Source organism: Plecotus auritus, assembly GCF_963455305.1.
Source record: "Plecotus auritus genome assembly, chromosome: 7".
Taxonomy (NCBI): Eukaryota; Metazoa; Chordata; class Mammalia; order Chiroptera; family Vespertilionidae; genus Plecotus; species Plecotus auritus.
The window spans coordinates 100,165,143-100,177,387 of record NC_137774.1 but is presented as its reverse complement, the minus strand read 5'-3'; the positions used below and the strand labels follow the sequence as shown (position 1 = coordinate 100,177,387).

The following is a 12,245-nucleotide window of genomic DNA, read 5'->3' as shown; positions in this document are numbered from 1 at the left end:
CAGTAACAAACATCAAAAGGGAAATACCTGCTTTGTTTCTTGAGCAGTTCTTAAGTCTAGAAGAATGTAACCTATAGTTTCCTTGGCTGAAGTCAAAGCATCCAAGGCAAAACACTGGAGTTTGATAGGAGTACGCTGTAGCCTGTAACGTAACAATTCAGGTGATAAGTAAAACGGCTTTCACTTAATATTGAACTGATTTTATACTACCCTTGACAAAGCTGCCTACTACTATCAAGATTCCATATTTTGTGAAAAACTCTTCAACTGGCAAGAACTATTAATCTACTTATCTATATACCAACTATTTATAAAACATGTCAAAATCTTAGTGTCTCATCTAAGAGGCTGTCATCTAGGTCAATGTTTTTCAAGCTTCTGTAATGTATGGAAATCTTTTGAAGTAAAAAATTACCACTATTCATTAAGATTGATTTTAAATTGTTTTTCTTATATAGTCACACACATACAACTACAAATATACACATAGGCTTATAATTCTTTTGATAGCTAAAAACCAAAATAAAGTAAGGAATTAGGCACCATAAAATCATAAGCTATTAAAATCAACAGCAATGTAACTTAATACAAGACAATGTCCTGTAAGCATGGCCCTGACTGGTACAGCATGGGCTTTTTTGCATCTGGAATATCTATACTGGCTCTTTCGGTAAGCTGATTAAATTTTGTCATCATTTTTATCTAGTGAGATGACTGTGAAACCTGCACTTGGCACAAAAATCGTCATTAATATATTCATTTTATCTGTATTATTTTCTTGGCCTATACATTTATTCAGAATGGTACTGGTGAGCACTAACAAAAAATGTAAAAACAATCACCAATGTAAGCACAAATATCTTATATCAGGACTCTGTCTAGGTAAATATTCCAGAAGTCACTGAAAGCAAATACAAAATTATGATATTCTCTAAGAATTTAATTCCCTTATAAATAAACCTGGACTGATCTAGCAAAAAAAGGAAGTAAATTTCTTATTGCTCTAATTTTTAACTTTGAATTTTGTTTTGATTTAGTACTAAGTACTGAAGTGATTGTGTGTTTCCCAGGGGAAATATATTTTAAATCCTTTTAAAAATAAAAGTGTCAGTGTTCTTGCCTACTTCTGGTCATCAGAGTTCATGAAATAAATAAGACACTATAACTTACAGTCTGCTTTATATACTAATAAAGTGTTTGTCTAAAATTAAGTGTAAAATTAATTAGAGAGACCTTTATATAATTGTACTATATACATATCTCTATGTCCTTGGCGAGCCAGGTAAAATATATGATAAATAGAAATTGCAATGAATTCCAAAGCATATTTAATATTGGGTAGGCATTATTATAGCACTTCTAGAATATCTATTGTCTCAGACATTAGCAAAAAAAAAAAAAAAAAAATTCAGGTATAGTGGCTGAAAACTTAGGTAGGCTCTGGTGCTGGATTGCCTGGGCTCTACCACTATCTAGCTGACTCAGGACAAGTTACTTCACCTCTTAGGCCTCAGGTTTCTCATCTATAATGCGGGGGATATAATAATATCTATTCATAGAATTGTTCTGATTTTTATATGAATTACTTTCAAAATTTCCTGGCACATTAATAATAATATTTGAGTGTTTTTTTATTACTATAATCTAATAATATACATATATAAATTTGTTTACAACAGCCTGAAAAAGAACAGAACAAATTGAAAACAACAGCCACCTGTGCTGATGCAGTGCTTTCCTGTCAATTTCCCAGGCTAACTCGGTAGCAAATTCTGGCTGGTCAATGTGGTCCACAGGATCAGTAGCCAACTGTTCTCCATCAAACTTTGCTTCTACTACAAGCATATGCTTTGGACGTTTGGGGAAATGGCGACCTGGAAAAAAAAGAGTATTCAGATTAATAAAAGTATACAAAACTCAGCCCTGGCTGGTCGGCTGCTCAGTGGTTAGAGCAATGGTCTGTGCCCCGAAGGGTCCTGGGTCTGATTCCTGGGAGCGTGCAGGAGGCAACCAATTGACATGTCTCGCTCACACCCGTGTTTCTCTCTCTCTCACTCTACATACTGTATATATACTAGTGACCCGGTGCACGAAATTCGTGCACATTAAAAGGGAATTAATTAGAGCAGTGGTTCTCAACCTTTCTAATGCCGCGACCCTTTAATACAGTTCCTCATGTTGTGGTGACCCCCAACCATAAAATTATTTTCGTTGCTACTTCATAACTGTAATTTTGCTACTGTTATGAATCGTAATGTAAATATCTGTGTTTTCCAATGGTCTCAGGCTCTAGAGCAGCGGTTCTCAACCTGTGGGTCGTGACTCACAGGTTGAGAACCGCTAGCAGGGTCGCCTAAGACCATCAGAAAACACAGATATTTACATTACGATTCCTAACAGTAGCAAAATTACACAGTTATGAAGTAGCAACGAAAATAATTTTATGGTTGGGGGTCACCACAACATGAGGAACTGTATTAAAGGGTCACGGCATTAGAAAGGTTGAGAACCACTGAATTAGAGGAAATATTTTAATATTGCTATTTGCCCTTTCTCTATAATAGAAGTGTCAGATGAAAGAAAATTAGTAAAATGTATATGAAAATCTTCCTCCTGTCAGAGTCTGGGGCATGCCACGGAAACCAGAGTCAAGTCCCCGCCCACTCACATGCACCTCGAAATCTCACAAGACCTAGACCTGGCTGGCCCCACCTTCATTAGGCTAGATCCATACCCGGCCGGCCCCACCCCTGTCAAGCCCGCCGGGTTGGGGGGCGCAGCCTCAGGTTGCCTGGCCTGGCACCGGGGCTTGGGGAGTGGCCTGAGGTCCACCAGCCCGGGCTGGGGCAGGGGGCATGCCTTGAGGTCCCCGTCAAGCCCCTCCAGGCGGGGCGCATGGCCTGAGATCCCCAGGCCCAGGCCAGGGGGGGGGCGCACCTTGAGGTCCCCCGTCAAGTCCCTCGGGCAGGGGACACGGCCGGAGGTCCCCTGGCAAGCTCCACCAGGCGGGGGATGCGGCCTGAGGTACCCCGTCAAGCCCTGCCGCGCAGGGGGCATGGTCTGAGGTCCCCCAGCCTGGCGCCAGGGTGGGGGCACAGCCTGAGGTCTCCCGTCAAGCCCGCAGACAGGTGGTGCGGCCTCAGGTCCCCCGGCCTGGCACTGGGGCAAGGGGCACGGCCTGAGGTCCCCAGTCAAGCCCCACCAGGCAGGGAGCGCAGCCTCAGGTCCCCTGCCCCGGCCCAATGCCACACAGCCTCAGGTCCCTGCTGATTGCTCGTTAAGGCTTGTTATGGAAACTCGGCCTCCATCGTGGACGCAGCCATCTTGCGTTATGGGATCCCTGCCTCCGCTGTGGGCGCAGCCATCTTGTAACGGCATGATAGTCAATTTGCATATTCCTTCTTTATTAGATAGAATATCTCCCCCTCCCTCCCTTCCACTCTCTAAAAAAAAAAAGAAAAAATATCCTCGAGTGAGGATTAACAAAACTAAAAAAGTATACAAAAATCAAATATGATTATTTAGCACTAGAGGCCCGGTGCATGAAATTCGTGCACATGGGGGGCAGGGGCTGTCCCTCAGCCTAGCCTGCACCCTCTCCAATCTGGGACCTCTTGAGGGATGTCCGGTAGGATCGGGCATAAACGGGCAGTGGGACATCCCTCTCACAATCCAGGACTGCTGGCTCTCAACTGCTCGCCTGCCTGCCTTCCTGATTGCCCCTAACTGCTTCTGCCTGCCAACCTGATCACCCCCTAACCACTCCCCTGCCAGCCTGATTGATGCCTAACTGCTCCCCTGCAGCCTGTTTGCCCCTAACTGCCCTCCCCTGCAGGCCTGGTCACCCCCAACTGCCCTCCCCTGCAGTCCTGGGTCCCCCGCAACTGCCCTTCCCTGTAGGCCCGGTCGCCCCCAACTTCCTTCCTCTGCCGGCCTGGTCACCCCTAACTGCCCTCCCCTGCAGGCTTGATCACCTCCAACTGCCCTCCCTTGCAGGCCTGGTCCCTCCCAACTGCCCTCCCCTGCTGGCCATCTTGTGGCAGCCATCTTGTGTCCACATGGGGGCAGCCATCTTTGACCACATGGGGGCAGTCATCTTGTGTGTTGGAGTGACAGTCAATTTGCATATCTCTGGACCTCATTTTCAGTTGCTCTTTTATTAGATAGGAGGATAGAGGCCTGGTGCACGGGTGGGGGCCGGCTGGTTTGCCCTGAAGGGTGTCCTGGATCAGGGTGGGGGTTCCCTTGGGGCGTGGGGTGGCCTGGGCAAGGAGCCTGTGGTGGTTTGCAGGCTGGCCACGCACCCCAGCAACCTAAGTGGAGGCCCTGGTATCTGGGATTTATTTATCTTCTACAATTGAAACTTTGTAGCCTTGAGCGGAGGCCAGGGCCGGCCAGAGCAGGCAGGAAGCTTGGTTTCCTCCATTGCCGGGGAAACCCAAGACTCCTGTTCACTCCGTGACCGCAGCCATCTTGGTTGGGTTAATTTGCATACTTGCTCCTGATTGGCTGGTGGGCATGGCTTGTGGGTGTAGCGGAGGTACGGTCAATTTGCATGTTTCTCTTTTATTAGTGTAGATGTACTTTAAAAACTGATTACATATATATTAAGAGTAGTTGACTTTTCATATATTCAATAAACTACCTTGCTAACACACATATTCACATATGCACTCAAAATCAGTGTTCATAAAAAACATTAATCAAATTTAAAGCTATAATTTATAAACTAGTGCTTCTCAAACACTATGAATGTACCTATGAATCACCTGGCACCCTCTAAAACTGTAGACAGGTTCAATAGGTCTAGGATGGGCCTGAGAGTCCGTACTCTAACAAGATCACAGTTAATGTCAATGCTGTTGCCCTTTGTTAACACCCCGAGCAACAATAATCTCAACATTTAGAAATAAAGAATTAAAAATGTCATTACACCAATTTTAGATATTACTATACCAGTACAAAGTACTATAGAACAAAGTCATCTGGAGAGTTAGGAAATAATCAAATTAGCAAATAAAACAAATTTATCTGTATATTGATTTTTTTGTTAACAGTTAATAAAATTTTGCAAATTAGCTAAAGGAAAATAAACACATGTATTCACTCATTTTGTTCTCAAGGACAATGTTGTATATTTGCAAGAAATATTAAGCGTTCTATCTATGCATCACATTTCATTTGTACTGCCTGACCCTGTTTCTTCACTGTTTACCAAAGGCATGTTCAGAGACAGGTATGATGTCAGATGATGGGATGTAAAAAAAAGTAAAACAGAGTACTTGCCCTCAAGGAATGGAAGGTCTTGGAAAGAAATAAAACACTAAAAACAGAAAGCTAAAGAACTAAGGAAGAAGCAGCAAGAATCTTACAGTCAACCTGTTTGTAGGTCTGGTGAGGCAGATCTTGGTTAAGGTCTTTTAATCACAAATAAATTCATCCCTGCTGCTCCTCACCCTGGTACAAGCTTAGTTAGCAATTAAGCTAAGAAACACCTTGATTGCAAACCTGTGAATTTCACCTGAGGCTCTCACTGAACTCCCCAGTAGGAATCTTGCTACATATGGCCTGGCTCTCCCAATTAGCACTCACAGAAGTTTCTCTCTGGACCTCATTTTTAGTTGCTCTAAAATATCACTAGGTTCCCCAAATGAATTTCACATGTCAAAAAACCTATATTTTCAGACTATCATAAGGATGACCTCCAAAAAGCTTGAGAACAGAGGCTATGTAGTACAATAACTAGGTACCTGCCTCATCCCAAAGACAAGGAACACCTTGAGAACAGAAACCCTGTCTTTTTCATCCTTAAAATTCGGTACATGGCTCAAATCCTGCTCGTGGTAGAAACCCAGTCATTTTCTTTTGAAGAAAGGGCATTTCTAGAAGTGTCGTCAAGAAATTGCAAGCAGTTCAATACATATAGTTGAAGGGCTGGGAACACATGAATAGGTGGCAGGAAGGGAGAAGGCTGAAAGGAATGCAAGTGGTCTTCCATAAAGGGTATGCTATTCTAAGAAATACAGACATTATCCTTTAGGACACTGAAGGATTTTAAGAAAATGGGATATGCATTTCAGAAAGAGTATCCCCAGGTAGTAAGGTGAACGGGAGGTATTTTCTAGAAAGGAAGAAAACACTTATGAAATATTATTACAATAGATTAGGTAGATAATGAGGACCCCAAACTAGGGCACTCACAACGGAAGCTCATTTATTTAAAGTTTCTATGAACCATCTGCTATTATTTTAAAAATAAAAGCAACAACTCTTGGTGACAATTTGGAAGTTGGGGATAGAGAGGAAGAGGATGACTCCCAGGTTCTGGGCTTGAAATAACGGCGTGGTTTTGATGAATAGAAATACAAACACAAGAGGAGGAACAGTTTGGAGGGAGGACCAAATGCCAGCTTTAGATTTGTTTGTGGCAACACCTAACTGACATCCCTGATTCCAGGTTCTCGACCCCGCACGCTGCTACTAAACTTGCAAAAAACTTTAGCCTGCCTGGGAATACATCACGCCTCTCTGTTATTTAGCACATCAAACTATTTGTCTTTCAAGATCCTTCAAGGCCTGTTCACTCTAGTTACACAAGCTTATTTCTCACCATATTCCTAAATATTCACCTTCCCCTACCTACCCCGCTCATCCGCTACCTCTTCACCGTCCCACCTACCATGCTCATGCCCACATCGCCCTGGTTGTCCAATCGCCTGGAATGACTCTCTTCTGTCCACCTATCTAAAGCTTACCATTCAGAGCACTTCAGCCATCATTCCCACCCATCCCCCAAACGTATGTTTATAGCTCATATCATACATATTCAAGATAGTACATACCCAACATATTGTGTCCTGCCTGCACACTGACTTGATACTCCCAAGTAGACAAGACCCCCACATCCTGGAATGGAAAGAGGGTGCCTCCTATTTCCATATCCTCATAGCATGGGATACAGCGCTAAGTCCAAAGGCTTTTGTTAACAAAACGACAATGGGATTTCAGTCCTATGACTTTCAACAATTAGTAACCTGACAGTTAAAACTATCCCAACTCCTTATGGTTTCTTGTCATTCTACTGTTCCAAAACTCAAAAATCGGGGGTTTACAGTGTTTGCTTCCCTCTCACCCCACAAAAAATCACAGAACATGCCTTGCTTTTCGACACCTTAAGTGCACTTAGCGCTTCCCTTTGCCCGGGAGGCCCCTTCCTCCCTTTTTTCACCTGACAAATCCCTAACCACCCTTTAGGGACCAAATAAACTTCACCTCCTCCAGGGAACCTCCCCCCCGCTCCAAAAGGTGGTCCCCTCTTCCTTACCCCATTAAATATTTGTTGACACATCCTCCATTCCTAGCTTTTAGAACCAGCACTAGTTTACCCTTCCATTCCCAGCACAGAGCCCGGCACTCAAGGACTCTCCAACAAACACAAACGACAAGGCATGTGTAACAGACCCTCTTGACAACCTCCAAGTCCTCCATCAAGACCTGCAAGGGCAATGGCCTCCACAATCCTCTGAAACGGCAGGAACACGTATTCGAGTCAAAGGAAAATTCTTGCAAAAATGCCTTTACCGGAAGGTCGCTGAACAGAACGTGCTTTCCAGGCACACTCTCGGCTCCTAAGTGAAAGTCATCGACAGGCTGCGGCTGGAAATCGTTTTTCCTCCATTCTCTGGGGCTGCGGCCGGCGCGCTAAATACCACCTCTCCTTAATAGCGCTCCGACTCCCCCGAGAGACTTTTAAATCAATTGCCTAACAGGCCTCACCACGTACAACTCTGAACAAGTCTTTGGGGACCACGGAAGCGGAGATGACAAGGTCCTCAGGGTTCACACAACCACTGTTAGCATTCAGGAAGCAGCACTTGCAAAGGAAGTCCTGGGCCGCTCACCTTCTAGGATGGACACGACGATGAGCAGCTGGTCGGATTTGGAGGCCATGGTCGCGGTCTGCGGCCCGCAGGCGGGGTCTGCTGGAGGGAAGGGGCCTGGGTGAGTTTCGGGTGACCCGCGACCCCTGGCGAGACCCCCACCGCTCGCTCCCGACCCCGCCGCCCGGCCCCAGCTCCGCGGCCCGGCCCCGCCGCCGCCTGCAGCGCGCCCGGCTCCCCGACCCCGGGCCGCCAGCCCGGCTTCTAACCCTGCCCGACTCAAGGCAAACAGCGGCTCTGCCACCCGCCGGGCCAGTCTGCAACCAGGGGCGACCCGCCGCCTGAGGACCTTTTGCCGCCTGCGTAGCCGCTTTTCAAACGCCCGGGCCGCCGCCACGGCCGCCGCCGCGCCCCGCTTCCGCCTAGCAACCAGGCCCGCAGGCCCAGTGCCCGGGGAGGCTGGAGGACAAAGGGCGATAGAGACCAGCGCGATCAGGGATAGAACGCCCCTCAGCCCGCCTCGCCTCCTGCCCTTTTGCACTCGGTTCCAGAACCCTAGGGAGAGGCCTGGTCCATTACCTCACAGCGCCCCCTGCTAGCCGGACGGGGGATGGCGGGCGAGTTGGTGGGAACCAGCTGCGCAGGCGCACCGCTGCAGTGAACGCTGCCAGTGGTTCCCCTACCGGGGGTGTGAGTGTAGTGCATTCTCTGCTTTATGCCCGGGACACAACCTGGGAAACGTATCAACAGAGATCTAAAAAAAGAAATCCAGCTCTTTTCAGGGCTCCAGGGTCAACACTGCCTAAAGGTCAAATCACAGAAAAATAATGACTTAAGTCTGAACTCTAAAATTGTCCTGACGCGGCACCTCAACGTTGCAAGCTTTGAAAACAAGTAGCGTCAATACAGTAATTACTGTAACCGGTGGTGGTGACGTCAGCTCTCCGAGAATTTCCTGTACAGCAAAAAGTACCCTAAAACAAAAACATTGTCACGTGAGCAGAAAAATTAAAGGTATACGTTCGTCTACTCAGTGACCACAAAGTGGTTAATTAGCAAAATCAAGACCAAAGATTAAACAAGGCATCTAAATGCTGTCAACCGACATTTTCCCCTTTTACACCCAGCCACCCCCCCCCGCCCCGCCCCCTAATTCAGGCTTTAGTTTAGGAAAGATTAGAAATCTTTTGGAGGTTATCCAGCCTGAAACTGGACCCTGGAAGGGGGAGGAGGAGAAAACAACCCCCACTCTCCATCACCACTCCCTCACCTCCCACTTTGTGCCCAAAAGTAAAGGAAGGGGACTTGGAGTTTAGACTAGATTACTTCTGTGCCCTTCAGAGGCATTCCTGAAGTGAGGCATTATACAATTTAAAATCAAAGGAATGATCTACTTTGGGTTCATAGTTAAACAATACAGTCTTTAAAAAAATATTGTTATATGTTTTTATTGATTTCAGAGAGGAAAAGAGAGGGAGAGATGGAAACATCAATGATGAGAATCATTGATCGGCTGCCTCCTGCACGCCCCCTACTGGGGATGAGCCTGCAACCGGGCCTGTGCCCTGACCAGAATTGAACCCCTGACCTTCCAGTTCGTGGGTCCACCGTCAACCACTGATCCACACCTGTGGGGCTACGATGCATTCTTTTGTGGAAGATCTGAAACAGACTCAAAAGTAGGCAGGATAATATAATGAATCCTCAAGTGCCCCAAGCACAGCTTCAACAATTACCCACTAAAGACCAATCATCTCCACTTGTTGCACTGTTTTGAAGGCACGCCCTAACAGCATATCAATTTATCTCTCTCAATATGTAACTCTAATAAATAACGATTTTTAAAAATACCTTAACATATTAGATACTTAACCACACACAATACCAGCATTACATGTAAAAGTTAACAATAATTCTTTAATACCATTAAATATTCATTGTTTAAGTTTTCCTGATTGGTTAATAATTCTTTTCTCGGTTGTTTTATTTGAATCAGGATTCAAACAAGTTTCAAAACACAATGCATTTGGTTGGTCCGTCTCTTGTCTCTTTTAATTTACAGGTACTCACTCCCATTTAGTTTTCCTTAAAACTTTATTGAAGCAACTGGTCATGTAGAATTTATCACAGTCTAAATTTTGTTGATGACGTACTAGTGTTGTTATTTAACATGTCCTTTGTTGAGAGGTCTGATAAATATGTCCACTACACTAAAGATTAGCAATAAGCAAAATACAAGGATATCAGTGGTGTAAAACATTAGTTGGCATTCAATTCTACTAGACAAAGGGAGGCCAAAGCAATGAGACCAGTGTTTCCAGTGGAAAGAATACTCCAGGAGATCAGGGTTTGGGACTGACCTCAGCCAGTTACGTGCTGGGTGACTTTAGGCAAGTCATTTTACCTCTCCGAGCCTCAGTTTCCGGTATGCAATGGTAATATGCATGAATCCTTAGTTCAGGTCATAAATGTAGTAAATGCCATTTAGTTATTACCTTTTTATATGAGCAATATTAGACCTGAAGTAGTTGTAAAAAAACTAGGAACTGCCATCAATAGACCTGGTTGTTTTGCTTTAGGATATCCAGCAGGGCTTAAAATCTAGATTCACTGAATACCAGAGAATAACCTCAGTCAGAAAAAAAAAAACTGACAAATCATTAAAATTAACTAAGGAACTTTTTTACATAGTAAAATTTCACATAGTTTCCTTTCCTGGGTCCCCCAACCCCCAAAAGGAAACACTATTGCTGTGCTTCTAAAATCATCTCATTATAGCTACTGAAAAATCAATCTAGTTGTCAGGGTGTTGTTAGGTTGTTGTTGTTTTTTACAGGCTGTACAAAATTAATTGCATGAAGTTTCCCATCTATCTCATGTAGAAATGGAATTATAATTCCATCAGCATCTATAGCCTCCTTATCTGTTATTCAATAATCTAATTTTCTTTCATGTGTGATACTAAACAGTTGCACTGTTTTGAAGGATATCAATTTAACAGCATAGCAATTTATCTCTTTCAATATGTACCTCTAAAAAAAACAATTTAAAAAAATCTTAAAATATTACTTAACCACAACATAGTTCATTATATTTTAGCTTAAATTCATCAGAGAAAATTTCATTATAAGTTTATGAAGCATCAATTATTGTTTCAAAATATATAACTAAATGCTAATAAAATATAAATTTTTAGTCTATTAGACAATGTGAGATTCATTTCACTATAAATATGCAAATTTAAACCTACAAGTTTGATTAAATGCTTGATTCTGAATTCATTAGTTTGTCAACCTTAAAGCTTATCATATTAGGTAGCATTCTACTTCTATGAATTTACACACATACCAAAAAGCAAACAAACAAATTAAAAATCTTAAAGCTTTTTGTTGTTGTTAACCCTGACTCAAGGATATTTTTTTCCCATTGATTTTTTAAAAATATATTTTTATTGATTTCAGAGAGGAAGGGAGAGGGAGAGAGAAATAGAAAGATCAATGATGAGAATCATTGTTTGGCTGCCTCCTGCATGCCCCCACTGGGGATCAACCCTGCAACCCAGGCACATGCCCTTGACCAGAATCAACCTGGGACCCTTCAGTCCGCAGGCCGACACCCTATCTACTGAGCCAAACAGGCTAGAGCCCATTGATTTTTAGAAAGAGTGGAAGGGAGGGCGAGAGACAGAGAGTGAGAAACATCAATGTGAAAGAGACACCTCAGTTGGTTGCCTCCCACATGCCCCCATGGGCTGGGATGGAGCCTGCAATAGAGGTAGGAGCCCTTGACCCTAATCAAATACATGGCCAACGCTCTAACCACTGAGCAACTGGCTAAGGCAAAACCCAAAGCATTTGGACTCATTTTAAGGCTTTCTTTTCCTGTAGCTATTTTACATTTTGGAAAACACTTTTCTTATGGTATGTGTGTATGTTTATCTTTTCAACAGCTCTGTGGCCCACCATAGGAGGAACCATGAGTGTTCTCCTTCTTCAGCCCTTCTCTTTGTCTCCTCCCTGCCACACAAATACTCTCTCACACACTTTAAAATTTAAGGCAGCCCTAGCTGGTTTGGCTCAGTGGATAGAGAATTGGCCTGCGGACTGAAGGGTCCCGGGTTCAATTCCGGTCAAGGGCACATGCCCGGGTTGCAGGCTCTATCCCCAGTAGGAGGCGTGCAGGAGGCAGCCGATCAATTATTCTCTCTCATCATTGATGTTTCTATCTCTCTCTCCCTCTCCCTTCCTCTCTGAAATCAATAAAAATATTTTTCAAGTAATAAATAAAATAAAATTTAAGGCAAGCACCCAGGGTTAATAAAATTCACTCATCTATTGAATAACTGCTGTTATTCAAGAGGTGTTT

The 12,245-nt window shown here is 44.1% G+C and overlaps 1 protein-coding gene across 6 annotated transcripts in view; it reads right to left on the bottom strand.

Annotated features, from left to right (window-relative positions):
- Positions 1 to 8,416, bottom strand: part of CEP120 (centrosomal protein 120) — a 64,954-nt gene extending 56,538 nt beyond the window's left edge. Inside the window, exons 1-4 of one of the 6 annotated variants that reach the window (XM_080679899.1) lie at positions 8,230 to 8,416; positions 7,902 to 7,979; positions 1,718 to 1,874; positions 28 to 142 (exon numbers count right to left, since the gene is read on the bottom strand). In XM_080679899.1, the coding sequence (XP_080536025.1) occupies positions 28 to 142; positions 1,718 to 1,874; positions 7,902 to 7,950 (321 nt within the window). In that variant the 5' untranslated portion in view covers positions 7,951 to 7,979; positions 8,230 to 8,416. Of the gene's footprint in view, positions 1 to 27; positions 143 to 1,717; positions 1,875 to 7,581; positions 7,983 to 8,229 lie in introns of all 6 variants that reach the window. The other 5 variants (XM_080679895.1, XM_080679896.1, XM_080679900.1 and 2 more) reach the window with 5 other exon arrangements.
- Between the last annotated feature and the right edge of the window lie 3,829 nt (positions 8,417 to 12,245).